Source organism: Camelus bactrianus, chromosome 5, assembly GCF_048773025.1.
Source record: "Camelus bactrianus isolate YW-2024 breed Bactrian camel chromosome 5, ASM4877302v1, whole genome shotgun sequence".
In the NCBI taxonomy this organism is placed as follows: Eukaryota; Metazoa; Chordata; class Mammalia; order Artiodactyla; family Camelidae; genus Camelus; species Camelus bactrianus.
In genome coordinates this window covers 26,691,509-26,711,149 of record NC_133543.1, presented here as the reverse complement: position 1 = coordinate 26,711,149, position 19,641 = coordinate 26,691,509, and the positions used below count along the sequence as shown (strand labels likewise).

Genomic DNA, 19,641 nt, shown 5'->3' with positions numbered 1-19,641 from the left:
TTTGTTTGCTACCATACTGTCAAACCTATGGACACAAGCCGTACAGGCTGCCAGAACCAGACTGTCAAGGGATGTGTCCTCTGGGCAGCAGCCACAAAGGGTGGGGTGCCAGACATGTGTACAAGCACCTTCTTGGAGATACCAGTGACCTGGGGAAGAGGAGAGGGAGAGCCCAAAGATAGCACCTGCCAGCCTCCCTGGTCTCCAGAGAGGATTGCCGTTAGCTCCTAAAATTGTGCCTGCCTCTCAGATGACAGCTATAAAGATAAGTTAATAGGCCTCTTTCATGGAATGACTGGGTGGGCATTTCTGTCTCTGTCTCTGTCTCTGCACCGTGCCTTGGGGGGGGGGGGGGCAGGGAAGCTGGTTAAGAAACACTTGTGTTATAGTCGTGTGGGAGCTGCTAATGTAAGCCCCACTGGCTATCAGAGTCAGATGGTCAGCCAGATGCCTGGGTGGCAGCGTGAAAACCAGGGCACCAAATATGTGAACAAGCTCATTTCCATGAGATGCTGGAGACCTGGGGTAAGAAAGAGCGGAGAGCAGAAAGATGGCACCCACCAGCCTCCATGGCCTTTGGCAAGTATTTCAGCCCCCAGATGAGTATTAAATCAGAGGCCTGCCCTTCAGGTCAAAGCTCTTAAGATATGCAAATAAGCCTCTTTCACAAAAATTCTGGACACTTTTCAATAGAGTGTCTCTCTGCTGGGCCCTGTGAGGTGGCCACAATGAGTCCATGCAAGCTCTTTTATAACATTCTTAGTTTGTTATGGCCTTGTGGTCAGAAGCCCTGCTGGCTTTCTAAGTAGGATGTTTTGAAGGCCTGTCTTTCAGGTAGAGGTGTCAGAAGTTGGGGTGCCAATGTGGGCTTCAAGCCTTGTACTTCTCAGGGAGAAGCTGGGGGTCTAAGTGTCTCCTGGTGCCACTGCACCAGCGGTGTGGCTTGTGGAAGGATGATGTCTCAGCCTCTCTGACCCATTTTGATGTTTGTTCTTTTTTTTCCTGTTTGCCTGATGTGCAGGAGTCACTCAGCTAGTTCTGGGGTTTCTCTTGGAGGCCCTGCCCGTAGGGAGATTTGGCACATTTGTGGGAGGAGGTGAATTCAGGATACTCCTACGTTGCCATCTTGAACCAGAACCCCATTTTACATTGACTGATAAGTGTCTAGCTTACAAGGAAAATGACTTCATTGTCTTCATTTTGCGGGTCCTACAACTGAGGCCGAGATAACGATAATCCTCACCTCGGATCACACAGGCAGAAAGGGCACAGCTAGGATTTGACCTACCGTGAGGACAACTGAAGTGTTAGCTGACGAGAACTAAGAACAGGACAACTCTAGGACTTGTTTCCTCAGCCACGGCATTGACATAGCTCTTCTTTCATATAAAACCACGGTGCCACGGACTAAAATCAGTTAGTCAGTGTTCATGTGGTTAACAGAAGTCATAGTATAAATAAAAAGATCCTCTACTTTGCTCATGGTATCGTGTTTCTAACATTTCCATCTGCTCAGGCTTAGTTCATTTACGTACCGGCGTCTGCCTTACCACAGAGGTTTGTTCTGATACGTACTAAGCTGCAGATATTCCTTAAAAGCTACTCTGCGTAATTGTGCTTGGCTCCATTTCATAGTGTAACCAATAGTGTTGAGAACGTGGGGTAAGATTCCTTTCCTCTGTCAGTGATTTCAGCTGTCACCCTCTAACACAGTGACACGGGGAAGCTATATTACTAAAGCTGTTTTTGTCAAAGCATGGGCTCTTCTGAAATGAATGAATCTACAACAGTGAACATCTCAGTCTCTTGAGCACTTTATTTGTTATGAATACAAGTCAAAACCACAAGATGGCGCCTTCTTACTTGTCAACATCTATGATTACAAACACGTATCCTCATAAAATGGTTTCAGCTTTTGAATGTGTTGTCTTCGGTATTATTGAAACCTTTATAAAAGCAAGACCGGCTATAAACAGGATCGGTGTTTGATGTCTATTAAATGAGGTCAGATAATTAAATTCAAAAAAAGGATTTATAAATATTCAGATAAGAAAATTGAAATTACAAAAGCAGGGTTTGTCATCATTAAACTGAATTGCAAGTGTGGGTGGTTAATGCTGTATCTACACGGCTAAGTTTTTGTTAAAATACAGTTTTAGTAATTAAATAATTCACCTCATTCTCCAACAGAACCAACTGTTTCATTTGTACACCCTGACATTCAATACACATTTCATCCAAAACCACCTAGCTTCATCAGGTCCAGAAATTACACACATTCCGTTTGTTTTCAATAGATGCAACCCATGAAGTGCCATCATGTCCCTGGCTACAAACAAAATATACTATTTAAAGGTAAAAACTCAGAACATTTCTGAAATGGTAACCTATTCTCTCTGTGTTCATGAAAATAGGCTATCCCAATCTGACAGTCTTTGAACCAATGTAAACTCTAGAAAACTCAGTGCTGAAGGATGAGAAGAGATCTGCACTAATATAGTGCGTAACGATGCACTGTGGGACTCGTCATTTACAGTAAACGCCTTGATTGGACTCTCCTCCGGATTGTCATCATGTGGCTGAGGATAAAGTTCACTCAAGTCTGTGGGAATTCCATCCCGTTTTCTTCCTCCCGTTTCCAAACAGGAAGAGAAGGGGTTTCAGGTCCCTTGGGAAAATCAAAAAATTAAACACTCACACCCACAAACAACTTGAAAGCAAAATGGCAGACCTGTTAATCCTTGACTCCACGTCCAAACGAAGTTGAGGCAATATTACTTTTGCAGTATTTGTATTCTGCCCGATATATCACATCACGAGATTCCTCAAAAAACTGAGAAGTCTGAGCTACAAAAGAGAAAGCGGTTAAGGCAGTCGATGTCTACATTTGGGTTTCTTTTTCAGGTTACATGTCTAAGTCTCCGTCGTAGGCTAAGGTCAGAGGCTTCTGCTGGGGAGGTGTGCTTTGATGTGGTTTTGGCTTCTTGCTGTAAAAGGAAAAGAACTCCTGAGATAAAGTTCACAGAGCTCTGTTTCATCTGCCAAAGACAGCTGTGAGGTACAGACATTCAAGTGGTTAGACAAGAGGTTCCTCTCTCCGGACGGGTGGGTTCCCTTTTGGAATGCTTGTATATTTTAACCCTTAGAACAGAAGCTTTTTTTTCCCCAAAAAAAATCTTAAAAATTGTTTAGTGGGAACAATGAACTTGGTAAAGGGCTACTTTCCTTTATTTGCAGTCATGTGAACATGTACTGTTCTCTAATTCCTAAGCTACTTTGACCTCCATAGCACAGATGTTTAACATCGTTAAGTAGCTGGAAAAGCCAGACTCCTGTGCCTTCCTCTGGGCTTGTTTTTAAGTAAACATGCTTCTACTCTGGTCTGAAACCTGACATGTAGCTGCCAAGTCACCAGAGTCTGTCAGGAAAATTTCACTGATTCTGCACCAGCCAAAGCCTTTCTCCCTTGGTCTCTGTCCTCCTTGAAGCTGACAACTTTGCCAGGTCCGGGAGGACTGCTATTCCTTCTCAGAGAGAGGAGCTGAAGTTGAGTAACATTCCCCAGCCACACAGGGATGCCCAAGGGCAAAACATGCTGCATTATGCTCTTTGATGCTTAGTACGGGTGAATCTCAATCTGTGAGTATTTATAGCTCGAATTCTGCCACACACCACCCCACCTCCCACGGTACCGGCTCCCTTCCCTCCTTGGTGCCTTGGTTTTGGCACGCCTTCTGAGTCCAGATTAATTGGATGTGTACAAAGTGCCCAGCCCTGTGCTGAGCATTTTCCATCAAATATCTCGGTAACCTCAGAACAGCACTGAGTGGGAGGCATAAGGATTACTGATACTTGACAGAGAAGGACTAGAGAGATCACTGACCTTCCCTCAAGTCACTGAGTGAGGGGCAGAGCCGGGACAAAGTGCATCTAAAACACACAGGACAAATGCTTGGAACCCTTCAGTGCCTCTCATACACATGCCAGTAATTAGGCACGTGGTAGAAACAACTTTTTTGTCTGTACGTATAAATTTTTATACAATGAGTATAAATTAAAAACAAACATCTTAATGTGTACAATTGAGTGGCAGTTTGAACGCTCACAACGTAGGATACCCGTAACCCCAAAGGGAAGCTCTGTACCCACTAAGCAGTCTCCCCCATTCCCTGCCCCATCCTTGGCGACCACGTATCAGCTTTCTGCCTCTGTAGACTGGCCTAGTCCGGGTATTTCATAGAGGTGGAATCATACTATATGTGTGCCCTTTTGTGTCTGGCTTCTTTCACTTAATGGTTAACATGGAGAAGTCTTTATGGTGGTAAAATTCACAAAACACAGAAGATGTTTGATAAAACAGTTGTGGGGAGACTCTCCTGGTTTAAAATACTCAAGTTCTAATTCAAGAGGAAAAACTTTTTTCTTTGTTTTGATGTTGGAAGCAAAGTATAGATGCTAAAGAGATACATTTCAAATGATTTTTAAAAACCTACTAAAGAGAAGCACACAGCCTATCAGTTCCCTGATCCCGGTACCTGGCAGGCAGTGGGTGCTCAGTGGATGACTTGCTGAGTGCTGGGCACGGGCCACAGGCCAACACCCTCCCACCAGAGGAGAGGCAGAGACATGCTTTAGAACCCTCTGCAGGGCCTCAATCTATGATTTCCTGCTTCCTGGGTCTGTTCTGCTTTTCAAAAGAGTAGCTATTGCATAATTATCTGATTAACGTTCATTTCGACTTTGCTTATATTAATATATATGTGTATTCCTGTAGCTTTAGTCCCGGGCCCAGGCTCTAGAATGGACCCAGCTTGGGTCCTGAGCACTCATCTGCAGCATTTAAAGGGATTAAGAAGTCACACAAGTGAGAGTACAGGACAACTTGGACATTGCAGTGTGTATCCACTCTGGTGGCAGTGGTGATGACAGGGTTGCCTTAATGTCCAAAAGGATAAGAGGGAGTGCATCTGGAATGGCAGTTCCTCTTCCCGTGTCTCCTGCTGCTTTAGGGGAAGACAAGAGAGGGGCAAGAAATGGAGGTGCTTCCAGAGTTTCTGGCAATTGCTAAGGGCTATTTGGCAGAGAAAATGGAAAGCTGGGTCCTGGCACGTGGGGAGGAGGGACAGAGATGGCTGGATCTTTATAAAGAGACAGTAATATTGCCTAGGAGACAGCTAACCTTGGCCAGACTCCGGGAGCTGGGACTGGAAAATTCTGCTCAAATATACAGATTTTTATATCAGTTTCCAAGTATGGAATTATGAATATTGTGTTCTGGAGTGGGGGAAGAGGGGCTTCCTGATATGTAGGCCTTGGATTTTTCTGGACCGTGGGGTGTGTTAGGGATGGTTGTGATGAAGGCCTCATGTCATTATGAATCTTTTCATCTTACGTGAGCTCTCAGCTGACTAAGCTCACAACTAGAAATGCATGAGATCTGAGAACTTTTAGAGTTTTAAAGTACTCAAACGTTGGCACCCACTGAGTCAGGCGGCACTTTTGCTGGGAAGCTGTGGTTTTGGCAAATAGGAGACTTGTCTGGAGAGGGCCTTGCTTCTTTCTCCCTTACTGGTGGTCATTAGGAAATTCACTCAGAAGTAAGTTTTTAAGTCAGGTTTTCTCTTCCACTTTGGTATCAGGGGAGGAGCGGCCATTAAATAGGACCTAGAAATGCCTGGCACGTGGGCTGCTGCCACCACCGGTCATCTCGCACCCAGGGCGGACTCTCCAGCCAGCACACTGTTCCTTCCCGCTGAGCCGAGGATTAGTCTCGTAACTCTGCCTAATGGAGCAGCCCTGACAGCCACCACCACTGTGAGAGTTGGCACAAGGGGGAAAACCATTATGCAACCCTGGCTGTAAGAGATCGGGTGACACATTTTAAAGTTACCACTTCCGCGAGCATTTGAATTTTAGCAGAAGATACCGTCCATTAAGCCAGAAAGGTGAGATTGTTATGAACTGGCAGGCAAGCTGCTGGCACTTCTCTGCATCCTCGAATTCAAGCCACAGGGACCCATCCCTAAGCCAGATGACCTGAACAGGCAGCACTCACGAGGGCTGAGCCTCTGGACCGGGTAGCACCACTTTCAAACTTAGGCAGGAGAGCCCCTTTGCTGAGTTGTGCTGAGCAGGGTAGAATAGATGCAGTCATTGGGAGTAACTCCCAGGCACTACGTCTAAATTAACCGCAAGCTCACCCAGCGGTTGTCCTCGCTAAATTGCCTCATGGATCTTTATTACCGGGGAAGCTGGGGCATCAGTAATATTTCAAAAACTCCAAACACTAATGGCAGATGTACAAAGGGTTGTATCTGAATGAAGCAGTCCTTGAGAAGATGATTTTTCTATATTTTCTCAAAAGCTATTCCTAGTTTTATTATAAATTGCTTTCATCTAAAGTCTATGCCTAAAACGTGGCATATTATATATAGCAGCTCTCTTAAGCTTTTTATTCGGGGGAGAAAATATAAAACCTCCAAAACTGTCATCCTCTAAGTAAGTCTTCTGCAAACTGTTTAATAGAAGTAGATGCAGTGAAACTGTATACTTGGATTCTAAAATTTAGGAGGCTCATTTGTAACAGTAAATGGTATGTGTTTTGATATCAACAGATCTGTTCCCAGGGCTGTAGCTTACTTTACTGAGGAAATAAGTAGCCCCTAAAAATGTGAAAGGTGTAGACACTGCATAGAGTCTACAGAGTTTTTAGGATTACTCCAGGGAAAGACACCATGGAGACTGGAAGTCTTGTGGCAAGAGTATACACTCTGGGGTTAAGGCAAACCTGGAGAGTTGGCTGTCCTAGGCTCATGTGTCCTTATGTGTTATTAAACTTCGCTGAGGATCACTTACTCCCTCTTTAAATAGCAACACTCTTTGGATTATTGTGAAGATTAAATAAGGCAGTCTACATAAAGCACTTTGTTTGACGTCGGAATGTTAGATTTTTTTGCTGACCCTTATCTCTAAAATTCATGGGTACTAAATGATTTTTTAACTTATTCACTCATTTATTCATTCACTTATTTATTTGTTCCATAAATATTTGTGAAACTTACATTCTAAGAAATCAATACGATATAGTCACTATACCTCCTCCCCCTCCGACCAAGTCCTTGGGGTTTGGTAGAGGAGGAGCACGTAGTGGTACCGTAGTACGAGCGTGGAGTAAATGCCACAGAGAAGGAAGCATGAACAAGTTATTCTAGACTGTTTGATTAGGAAAATGTTGCGCTTGAGTTTTACTGGGCAGAACTGGTAAAATGCCAATAGCTGATGAAAAATTAACTCTAGAAGAATGGGATAGGAAGCAGAAACCTTCTTGTGAAAGAAGATACCACCCTAACTTAAGGTAACGTAAGGTCCTGAAACAGCATCCTTCCGAAAGAGGTTATAGCCTTATATTCAATTCCTATAAATCTCTTTGTACTATGAGGAGCTACCTTTATAATACAAAGTTTATTTTAAATGGAAATCCTTAATATATGTTGATGAGTCTTGGGTCAAAACCTCAGAAACTTGGATGGACATAAAGATGGTAGCCTTGAAAAACTGAATTTGATGGTTAGAAGGGAGACTAAAGAAAGCAATGACAAAGTGACCAATATGAAAGGACAGATGTGAACTTTGTTACAGAATAAGAAGCTAGAGAAAAATGAGTATTTTATCATGGTCGTGTTATAATGAATACAATGAATTATTATGGAAATATATAATATAGGATTACTGATGGGAATGCATAAGCACATTGGCTAACTACTAGAGTAGAAAATTTACTATTTCATCAAAAAAAGTTGATTAAGGAAAAAAATAAAAAATGTTACCTTCAGTGATAAAATGAGGGTTTAAATATACCTGGGCCTATACAAACGCCAGGGCATAGAGAAACAGTGGAAGACTCAGGTTGACAAGCGAGGCAGCCACAACCAGACTTCCATTTTGCTGTCAATGGGAAGCCACCCCTGGTGTCTGAGTAGGAAAGGGGCTGATCCCCGGCTAAGTTTTAGGAAGTCTAATCTGGCTACTGAGAGCTGAAGGGAGCACTTGTAAACTGCTGCTTGCAGAGGAGGATTATAAAGGCTGGGCACTGAGAATGAAAAAAATGAGAAATACTGTTCATAAATATTTATATAATTTGGTCACTAAAAAGTAAGGGATGATTCCATTGATCTTTCATATTAAATATTCTCTAGGAAATTGTCACCAGAATTCAGTGACCTGCCTAATTAATCCCAGGAGCCTAGTGTCATACAGAAAGGGCGTCAGTAACTATTTATTTTTGAAGAAATGGATCAAGGTTAACACAATTTTAAGTTGGGGGAGTGCAGAAATGTAAAAAGGCAAAATTTACTACTGTAGTTAAATTTTAATTGTTAATCTTTTAAATATCTGAGGGAAGAAGGAACCATAGCATGTGGACCTGGGCATGTGGCCATTAAGTAGAACACATCCAAGCTTTTACAGACTGATAGACTAGCTGATGATCTTACGCTGTATGGGCCATTGCTTTGAGAGCAGTTTCTCATTTGTCAAACCTTTCTGTTCTTTGTTGCAATTTAAGACCTTTTCCTCTTTTTCTAGTAGTGAATGCTTCCTATCACTCTCAACCTGATATAAAGCTTTCAACCTCATATTTGTTCATTAAGACAGGACCTAGACAATACCAATTCAAACATAAGTGCTCAAATCACTTGTTTACAGGGTAAATGGTTAACTGAAGGGTTACTTTTTACTACACCACCGTGCAAACATGAGCTGGATAGGAATCTAACTTCTAGAAATTCAATTTCTATCACTATGGGTGGCAGAAAAATTTAGTCACCTCAATTTCTTCACTTTCACTGACCAAGGGCAAAGATTTAAAACCCTGTGTAACCTTGGAAACATAAGCGAAACATACAAAGACTGGATTTGAATTAAGATTAAAACTTGGGTTAAAAATTCTCAAGGAAATAGTTTGAGACACATGTGATGAATATAAATCTCAATTTAGAGAAAAAAGCAAAGTAACACTTTGATCTCATGAAAATTAATAAAAAAATCCTTTGAAAATTCTTCTTAGACATCTAATAAAATATTCTCAACACACTTTGAAGACATTCAAATGTATTTACGTCTGTCTGGTTTCAAGAGCAACTCATCAAATAAAATATATTCTATATAGTAAACTAATCATCATTTTCCAAGAATAACAAACTCTTAGAACTAGTCACTTACAAAATGGGGTTCCTGGAATGGACAATTAAATTTTCTCTCATGCTGGTCAATGTAGATAAACACCTGGCTCTATGATTCAAAATGTACTAACAGGTTGGTTGAACCAACTGCTCAATTTAATATAACTGGTCAAAACAGGTCAGTTTGAGAAGAAAATTTAAGAACTAGAATTAGCTAGAATAATGGTTCGTCAGCCTGCACATTAGAATTTCCTGGGACACGTTTAAACATCCAGGCAACCTGACCACATGCAAGACTAATTCAATCAGAATCTCTGGGGCTAGGACCTTGGTATCAGTCCCCTGGAAGTGCCCATATGCTGTCAAAGCTAAGAAGTAGTGATCTAAATCCAAATTCTAAAATGGGAAAGCCCTGAATAATGATTTTTCTCTTATACTTTCTGATATTTGAAAACAATAAAATGATAATATTTCAAACAAGGACAATTAATCTCCCAGTTCAGCAATTCTACTGTTGGTGATCATTTGTAGGTTTGAGGGTCCTGTTCTATATGGTCAATGATCTTGACATAGTTTTTTTCTTTTAGTATAATATGCCACCCATAAAAATGTGGAATATAAACTTTTACTAGTTAGTACTTACCAAACAAGGTAGGAAGTAAATACTAGGAATATCATGATGAGAAAACCACCACCTGAAGCACCATAAACCCAAATTTTCACTCGGCCATCTGTTTAAAATAGAAAGCAACAAGTTTAGCCTAGAAAAGCTTTCTTTCTCCTCTGAACTCTGAGACTGGCACAAGGTGAACATATAAAATATGAGACAGTCCTTCAAGTGTTCCAGAACACCAAAGAGTCTAACAGCTGGCAGAATACTTTCGTATGCACTCTTCTACTTGGCAATACTTTATTACATATATATGTCTGCAGGGGTGCAGGTATGTATTATTTTGGATTTGATATCTGCTGGAGTTAAGAGAAATAGAACCAAATAGTCTGATCTATTTTGTGATTTTGACTATGTGAGGTACCTTACTTGTATGTATTTGAGTTGTGTCTGGAAATCAAGTGGTTTTTGTGCTGTTTTATGTGAGCATCCAGTTCGCTTAAACTTAGAATTGGACCGACAGTAGCAGTACCTTAACACCCCAAAGGAACTATGTTCCTTTCTGAAAAATATACACACACAGCTTACATGAATATAATTAACCGTGGGTCCAAAATAACTCCCCCCCCCACACAGATCAGCATCTTATTCTAAAAGGCTTCCATGGGATGAAAAACAATAAAAATCTATTATAAACAGCACTTGTTTGGAATAAAATCACAATTACTTTCAATTATATTGTAACTACCTATTACAGTTTTGCTTACAAGACACTTTCGAGCCTCAGTCAGGTTTTAGAATGAGGTTTCAAGGTAGTAATGGTATTTTTTCTACTGTCATAAAACTTTGAACAAAGCTTTGATTCTGATCTCTTTGAAACACTAATGATGAAATCCCCTATTTTGACTTTTTTTTTTAATTGCCAGTGTAAAAAAAAAGTCTTCCCTGAGTGAGAATGCACCTTTCATCTTATTACCTCTAAACCTCGTAGAACTACATAAAGTACTAGAAGATCCAGTGCTTTTAAATCTCTAGTGCAGAAGTATGTGGTCCATGACCTTTAAACCATGTTACTGAAAGAATTAGTGCAGCTTTTTAGAACACCATTATGGGTAGGATCAAAGTACAAACTATTAAAAAATATATGTAGTAAAAAAAAAAAAAACCAGTCTTCCTGCCACTCTGAGCTCCCTACGCAGGTGCTACCACTGTTGCCCGTGAATCATCTCAGTTTTCTCTGCCTGTGCAAGCACCCGACTACTTACATAATACATGCACTTTTTAAAAAGGCACAAATGGTACATATCATTCACTTTGGTACTTTTTTCCACTTAATATACTGGAACTATTTCCATGTTAGGTCATAATGGCAGGTCTATCTCATGCTTTTTAATAACTCTATGAAGACACACTGCACAGTTGTATATTTTTGTTTTTCTATTTAGACATTTAGTTTGTCTCCATTCATTAGCTATATAATACTCATATAATGAATATCATTTACATAATTCTTTTTGTATATGTGTGTATATTTTGATGAATTCCTAGAAGAAAAATTTGAGGTCAAAAGGTATGATAGAGTTTGCCTAATTAGTCCTCCTGAGAGGTTGCTCCAATTTACAATCTCATCATGAGAACCTAATGAAAGTTATAAAATAGGTATTTGGTCTGGCAGAGAGTTTTTATTTGTTTACATACATACACAGTAGCGTATATATGTGTATATGCATGTATATACACACACACATGATTTTAATGCTTTAGCTAGATCTCCAAAAGGTTAAGGACCTCAGTTGTGAATTTAAAAACTCATTTCCCTGGAACCTAACCCTAATTCTCTTCCTGAAATAGGGTCTGCATGCGTCTTGCAAATCTAAGTCTATTGCTATAAATTAGGGAAATGTCACTAAATGTCACAAAGTGAGTAAGATATTTCTGAATATCTAATGGTATGCCCAGACATATGGGAATCAAAACTTGAGCAAAATATTGTGGTCATCCTTAAAAGTTGGCTGAGACATGTACATCCTGTTCCTTCCTAGATTGAGAGTCCTTTGTGCCTGGGCTCTGGTTTTGCTTCATCTAAGCGTGGCATCAATGCACTTTGGCACGGCAAAGGCCTAGCATCTGGGGGAGCGTTCCCAGGGCAGCTGCCTAAGCTTTGTCTGTCCCTTCCCTCTCCATGATCCCTTTACCAGGTATGCTGTTTTGCTTAGTCATTCACAGCATTTTGTTTTCTAGAAGAGGTATGTTGGTAGGCACAGTTTTACTTTCATTTTCTGCCCACTTCACGGAGTGGGAAGTAGAGGCCAGTGTTATGGAACGCCCTCAGTGACCTGTCTTTCAAGCATTCCTGTTACTTACCGGTGGTCTGTCCTTGGTCAAATTAGTCTGCACTGCCAGTTTCAGAATCCTAATATCTAACATGGGGGTAACGGCACCTTGTTAAGTTGCTAGAACGTAATGAGATGAGTTATGCACCATAACCAGCATGCAACCACAGGGAACATGGAAAGCATCTACTAAATGTTCATTCTTATCCTTAACATCCACTGATTCTTAGTCCTGCAGGCCAGACACTGTGCTAATCCTCATGAAACTCCTGCACGGTAGGTGCCTCTAGACTTATTTCTAGATGAGGAAACAGTTCCAGAGAAGTGAATCAATTACAGTCAGTCACAGAATAGGTACTTTCTGAGCCATGATGCCAGTAAGGTCTGTTGGCCTCTGCAACTGATGCTCTGTTTTACTAGTGTTTCTCAAACTGCAGAGAGTCCCTGGACTTTTCCCTAGGTACCTGCATGTTCCTGAGACTATTCCAATTTTTGCTTTTAATTTCAATTATATATACAAATTCATAGTAAGTCTTCTGCAGAGATGATTACAGTTAGAATAGCTTTAAAGATTAATATTTTGGTTACTTAGTGTCTCTTAGATTGGAGTGGACAGAATTATCCTCAGCCACCCATGATAACATGCTACACTCTTCAACACTCAAATTTGAGAAACCTTGAACTAGGCCATATTACCTCTTCCTTCTCTTTTCCTCCTTTCCTCCATTCTTTCCACCAGGAGCAGTGGCCACAATATGAACCCGAAGCCCCCCCCCCCAACATAAGAAAATTTACATTTCTTACTCACAACTGATACGTACCTGGATCAAGGGGTTGGAGAGACCATCCTTTAAAAATATCATGTATTTTTGAATTCACAGGCCTGTTTTTCCCAGCAAGGTTTTTCACATCAGCTTTTTTATCCTCTGAGCCAGGCACTTTCATGCAGTAATCCAGGAGACCATTTGATCTCATTATCTCTGTGTAGCCCTTCTCACACCCACAGACTCCACCCTACAGCATAGAAAAATATGTGCATGGTCACACAATGAGCTGTGCAGATGAAAAAAGAACACTTTAAATGTTGGAATCACTTAATATCTGCAGGGTATGTCATGGCAATTTAGGGTTTTTTGACACCAGGCTTGCCAAAGAGATGAAAACCCTGTAGTTCATCTTACTAAATTCCAAAGTCTAACTCTAAATAAAGTATCAGGTTTTCCTAGTGGTTTACAATTCTTACACTTTCCAAATATAAAATCACCATTCTTTGTCAACAGAGTGCATTAAGCACATACTGTTCTTGCTTACAGAGATGTTTAAGCGTTTAATTAAACATTAGCCTCAGCTCTCCCTCCTGCTGTCTGAGATTCCTGCTCACTCACTCCAGCCTGCCCTTTGATACTGAGAAGCAAGGCATCAGGAACTGGGTACATATCTGCGTTGTGTTCTGTGCTCTTCGAGGACCGTTGGTGCCCCAGCTGCTAAAGGCCTCCACCACCTTCTACCTTTGATCACTAACTGGTCTCAACTGCCTCTCTGCTCCTGGGCTTAGTTCTGCTCTCAGAGGCAACAGCCCAAGGCTAGAAGCAGCCCAAGTGGGGGAAAAAAGACGTCACCAAAGACACAGGGCTCAGAGAAGCAGGAGATAACTGTACTGACAGACATCCTGCAGCAACCCCGGTGTCACACCACCTCACATTCCCGCTGGCATCATGACAGTGTGTCCTTCATTGTTATCTATGTCCAGGTAATTTTCACGTACAATAAACCTCTCCAAGAAACTGATTATGATAAAGTATAATGGACAAGGATTTCTATCCATATCTGGATGTGAGACTAACTGCTCCTCCTTCCCCCCAAACATAAAGGCAGCAGAGAAGAACAGAAAATAAGCGTTAAGATGATTAGTCTCTCTGCCTGTGCGATAAGGGTTCCCTGCCTGAAGCTCTAGATGGAATTTTCTGAATAGGCCCTCGCCTCACGTATCCACTCACATCAATCCTTCTGAACCAGACAAATTTACTTAGGCTGTCCATTGCTGACTGAACACAGGATTTTGAGGAGCAATAGACACTAAAGCTAAAAAGGGTCCCTCAATCTTCCCCAAAAAGTAAAAGTGAGAGAAGCATATAACTAACAAATGCCTAGAGTTAACAAATAGGCAGCAGTCATTTAATAAGGACAATTACTACAGTAGTTCCAGGTGTTTTTTTTGACAGAGGTACTGGGGATTGAGCCCAGGACCTCGTGCATGCTAAGCATACACTCTACCACTGAGCTGTACCCTCCCCCTCTGGTGGTTTTAACTGAAGGCATTAATTGGTGTTCAGTGGAGAGAACTAATTAAGAAAATTGGAATATGCTCAGCTAGGAAAGCCATCTTTCCAAGATGCATCTAGTAGTCTGAGTTAAAAGCTGCAGGCACTCACGTATGCCAGAGGTTCAAGGGAAAAAGTCAATTTATGTTTTATCAAAGAGGGTGTCCAGAGAGTTGGCTGGAAGCCACAACTCCTATTTTTGCAAACACCATGAGCCCATGAAGTTGTCGATCTTTTCCTTCTTTTCCCCTCTGGAAGCTTAATCACTAGTGTTTTCTGTGATAAAGAATGAACTCACCTTGACACAGAAGAGCCATAAAATAGGACTGAGTACTTGAATTATTTTTAACCAAATCATTTTTGGAAAGAACACACAGTAAGAAGAAACTAGTTTCCTTGAGAGACATGACACATCTTTCTTATATACGCACTGTGTACTCTAGGTGCCACTGATTAGAATACATTGTACGTTTTTGCATTAATTACTGAACAGTGATAGATGGGAGGAAGATTTCTGCTTTAAAAAAATGTATATACACACACACATCATTATTACCCACAGTCACATAGTCAACTTATTTAAAATCAACTAAAATTTACTCACACTATAATAATCAGGGTGTAATCGATTTTGCTAAATAATATTTAGCAAGTAGGAACATGCATTTATAATACCTTTGAAAATAGTTTAGGTATATGAAAGGCTAAGAATGGAGGACATAAATCAGCTGAGAACACTTACTGATAAATAGCACTCACATAAATTAGGTATCTGAAAGAGAGGTTTGGCCATGTATAGATTTAGGGGAAAAAAAAAGACCACTTTGTTTTAACACATGGTGTGACAAAGAAATTCTTACTAGCTGTGGGTATGCCTGCAGTTGCCTCTAGATGGTATCGTGGGCACACGGAAGTGCTGCTTGGGCTGTAAGCAGACTAGAAGACGTCAGACAGCATATGAATAATGCAGCAATTAAACTACATGTCCAAGTCTCCCGCACATGACTCACCTGTGTACAGTAGGAGAAGGGTTTTCTGCAGGCGGGGTTACACTGCCGAATAGCAGCAGGGCGTGCCTGAGGGGAGCAGCCTCCTACAAAGGAAAGCCCATCATTTACAGATGTTTCTATGATAAATACTAATTTTCTTTCTTCTCCAGCCCTGGCTGCTTTGTAACAGCATTATTTTTAAAAAATCTGTTTGCTGACAGTGTGGCTCAGTCTGATTTTATTGATTACTCCAGGATGAGCTGTTTGAGATGGGCAGCTCTGCTAACAGAAGATGTTTACAGTAGAGGTTTGAGACCTGCGAACTGGCAATGTGATTCTATCATCTGGTTGTGCTTAAGGGCAAAGTCTAGAAGTGCCCGGACCAGTGAAACCATTGATGAAATCTCAATTTAAGTTCAGAAGCAGAAAATATATATGCTCAAATATTCTTGTTCTACATAATTTTTTTCCCCTAGCTCAAGAATACCAAATTTAGGCACTAGACTAATTCCCGGCAACTAAACGCTAAAAGAATGCCACTAGTCACTTCATGGGACCATGATATCAAACACTTTGGTAGCATTTAAAAATGGATTTCAACCAAAATACACACACACACAGACTCCCACACACATTTTTAGGAGCAAATGTATACATTCCAGGAAGGGTAATTATACATCTGACATGGTACTTGCAGGTGCTGATTAAATATTTCTGAGTAAGTGGGTGGAGTAATGTCTCTATAATCTGAAAAACACTTATACATTAGTCATGACCTTCTGGATTCCAGGTACTAAGCAAAGAAGTTGACATATTATTTGAGGGCAGTGTCTAAACTATACTTATATACCACTGGGTGCATTTATAGGTTCTAGCCTCTGCATTACTATAATTGTCAACCAATTATAGTTCATGATTTTGTAACCAGCAAAAAAAAGCTCTGGGCCTAAGGCTGTGTAGGGAACAGTCAGATCTACATTTTTCCTAAAAAAAACGAAGCCATTACATTCTCACTGTTACTTGAAAAATAAATACTCCCCACAGAAATTAACAAAACAAAACACCACTAGAATTAGCAGGGAGGTGCGAAATTGATCATGTGGGTGTCAGTGGCAATACCCACACAGCCACGTTGCTGCCAACAGAGTCTGGAGGGGGTGTTTTTCACACTTGAAACTAGGGATCTCCACCATGCAGTGTGTGCGCCCCATGGGGAGGCGATCTCTTGGGAATTGGAGAAAACGTTAGAATTTGTGTTGTTTATACAACATTTTAATTTACATTTTAGTAATGAAATTAAGCACTGATAATACTTAGCAGGTGATACTGGTCACTTGAACTCATTTGTCAGATGGCCCTGTGTTGAACACTGGGCACGAGGTGCTCTGTGCAGAGAATTTAACAGTTTAACCCTCGCCAGTCAGTTAATTCCCTGCATATTGCAGAGGATGTGCCTTCTGTGTTCCTGCGTAGGTGAATTTACAGTATATTTAGTTTCAACAATACCCTAACAACATGGACGAGTAGCTTACAATAAATTATTGTTTGGATAAACTATGGATTAAAGGGAATACCAATGATGCACAAAAAAGGTAAACTAGCAAAAGGTGAAGCTGACAGTCTTTCTAAGGCTATAGAAAAATAGAAATTCTCCTATTCCTCTGATGAGCACTCAGTCAGCCACAGTGCTAGTAAAAAGAATGACAACTTAATTTTATTTGATAAGATGGCATCAAAAAAAAATCCCCTTTAAAATGATTGAGAAGATCATTTATAGCAGCCAGTTGCATTTGCCATCATGAATATCCTCAGACCCTTCCTTTCATCTGTATTCAGCTATTAAATAATGATCATGACTAACACATTATTAAAAATGAAGCTTCCAGTACATAAGCATAATTTACAGTAAAATATTTTCGTATCATTACTATATTTTAATTTTTATATCTTCATCAACCCTTTTAACTCTGTAACATGATGTATTTGCACAGTAGTGTAGGAATGGGATATGCTGAGATCTGTTCTCAAATACTTTTTTTTACTGAAAAGGTACATCTTTTATAACTTTAGAGACATTGTTTTAAACACCAGTCTTTTCCAGTCTTTGTGTCAGATCATGATATTTAAGGAAATTGTATTGTTTCAGCTTGTCTTTAAGTTGTCTGCTATATTGTGAGACTTCAAATAGAACTGTTTGCTGTCTAAGATGCAAAGGTCTACTGGTAACTTGCCATAAAGATCATCTAAGGCCACCTGCCTCCTCTTCCTTTGTTTATAATCTTCCCTTGCTTATAATTCTTCTCACAAACAACAACACTCAGATCTTTTCAAAGTACCCACATGAATCTTAGGCAGGAATACCTGTGACGTTAATGCCATCTGAACGCTGGCACCACACAGTCCGTTCATTATTGTTCCAAAGACTTGCTTTCCACGTGTAGAGATAACATTTACCTCCTGCAAGTAAATACGGTAACAGCGGTTCTATTATGCCTCCCATAAAAGTAGAAAAAGCACTGATCAATCAAAGCTGAGAACTGAAAAGCGCTCTTGGTACCTGTACAAGGGCGTGTTTCTAGAACTTGCTGGGGGCAGCTGTCTTGGTTCTCAAAAGACTGAATTATAAATGTCCTTGATCTAGATTGGCGGCCCAGAGTCTCGAAGCTTCTTCCATCGATGCAGGTTAATTCACACGTGCTCCACTCTGACCATTCCGTTAAATGGCAGTCTCCTGGGTGGTCGCATGGTACAGAGCAGAGGAAACGATGTGAGAACTGGTACCCAGCAGCATTCACAGTGAGAGCCGGGGTGATGGTGCAGTGATACAGGAGGAGGGGCTTCTAGATACCACACATTCTCTGTTGACCAATTTTCTAATTAAAAAGTACTAAGAATGATGAAGTAATTTATGGTTTAATCTTATTTAGTGAAAGAGTGCCAAACACTAGATTGCCATTACTTTGCTTCAAATCATGACAGTTTTATCTGGAGAACACTACGTGTCTACTAGGGATAATAAAATTTTTAAAAGGAAATGTAAAGATTATAGCAACTCAGGTTTTAAAGAGCAGCATAATATCATAAAATGGATGTTCACAGAAATCATACCAAGGGAGTAAGTTGGTTACTGAAGTGGAATTTCTTTGGCCTTAAAGAATGTTTAATAATCTAAACATACACACGTCTGTATGTACGGATGTAGGTATATACATATGTTACATGTATATTATCAGGATATATAAGGGTATGTTAATCCACCTTAAACTGATGCCACACAAGTTGTATTAGGATTAAAATAAACCCATAAGTTTTATGTAACTAATAATGACCTTCACAAGAACGCAGAACTTGACTGTTTACCAGCATGTTTTCACGAACCCATGGCCTCACTCGTCTGGCTGTGTCATTGCCCAGGGGAGGGCTTCGTTCACTCAGGGTTCAGTCATGGGCTGAGTGCTCGGCTGGGTCAGGTACTATTAACACATTTTCTAGACGGAGCTACCGCAGCTCAAAGGGACTGACTGTGTGTCCCAGGTAAAACCCAGGGAGTGTGAGGGTGCTTGTACATTTCCAAGTCCTGTGTTATTTTTCCCCTCTGGCCTACTTGGCCTCCATTGAAGTGGTTAGGTGTATTTCAAGGTGATAATCACAATTAACAATGAATTAAAGTGAGTTAAAAACATCAACTTTGATGAGCGAAAACTCCAGAAAACAGATAATAGAAAATAAATGAAGAGGGCACCACAGAAGGCGCTCCCAGTCATTCCGTTGCTTACCGGGGCAAGGCACGGAACACGGCTGCTTCAGGCTGCGGTCTTGGAAGGGCATTTCTCCACACAGTGCATCCTCTACCCGTACTGTCCAGTGAGACACTGAACCACTGTGGACCACACAGGAGGGGCTGCGGACCTGGACTCCTTCCCCACAGTCTCCGCCCTGTCAGAGGAAAGGATGCTGTCAGGGTTACCCACGTCATCATCATCTCCAAGGTCTGGCTCCCGCTACCTCTTGCTCCAGAAAATCCTAGTTGCATATTTCAGCAGCTTCCTCCTCTTGACAGTTATTTTTCAATTGTTGACAGAAGGGATCCCTGAGCAGTTCTCCTAGAGCTGATAGAGAAACTGAAGTAGAAATGCAAATTTATGCTGTGAAATTTATGCACTCAGAATATGATTCATTTTGGAACTCAGCCGGGACTGAGTGTAAAGG

At 40.8% G+C, this 19,641-nt stretch overlaps 1 protein-coding gene across 1 annotated transcript in view; it reads right to left on the bottom strand.

Annotated features, from left to right (window-relative positions):
* Positions 1-1,798: 1,798 nt before the first annotated feature.
* Positions 1,799-19,641, bottom strand: part of THSD7B (thrombospondin type 1 domain containing 7B) — a 763,775-nt gene continuing 745,932 nt past the window's right edge. Inside the window, exons 22-28 of the mRNA XM_074363581.1 lie at positions 19,209-19,368; positions 17,990-18,163; positions 17,794-17,889; positions 15,454-15,536; positions 12,944-13,136; positions 9,823-9,910; positions 1,799-2,987 (exon numbers count right to left, since the gene is read on the bottom strand). Of these exons, the coding sequence (XP_074219682.1) occupies positions 2,906-2,987; positions 9,823-9,910; positions 12,944-13,136; positions 15,454-15,536; positions 17,794-17,889; positions 17,990-18,163; positions 19,209-19,368 (876 nt within the window). The 3' untranslated portion in view covers positions 1,799-2,905. The remainder of the gene's footprint in view (positions 2,988-9,822; positions 9,911-12,943; positions 13,137-15,453; positions 15,537-17,793; positions 17,890-17,989; positions 18,164-19,208; positions 19,369-19,641) is intronic.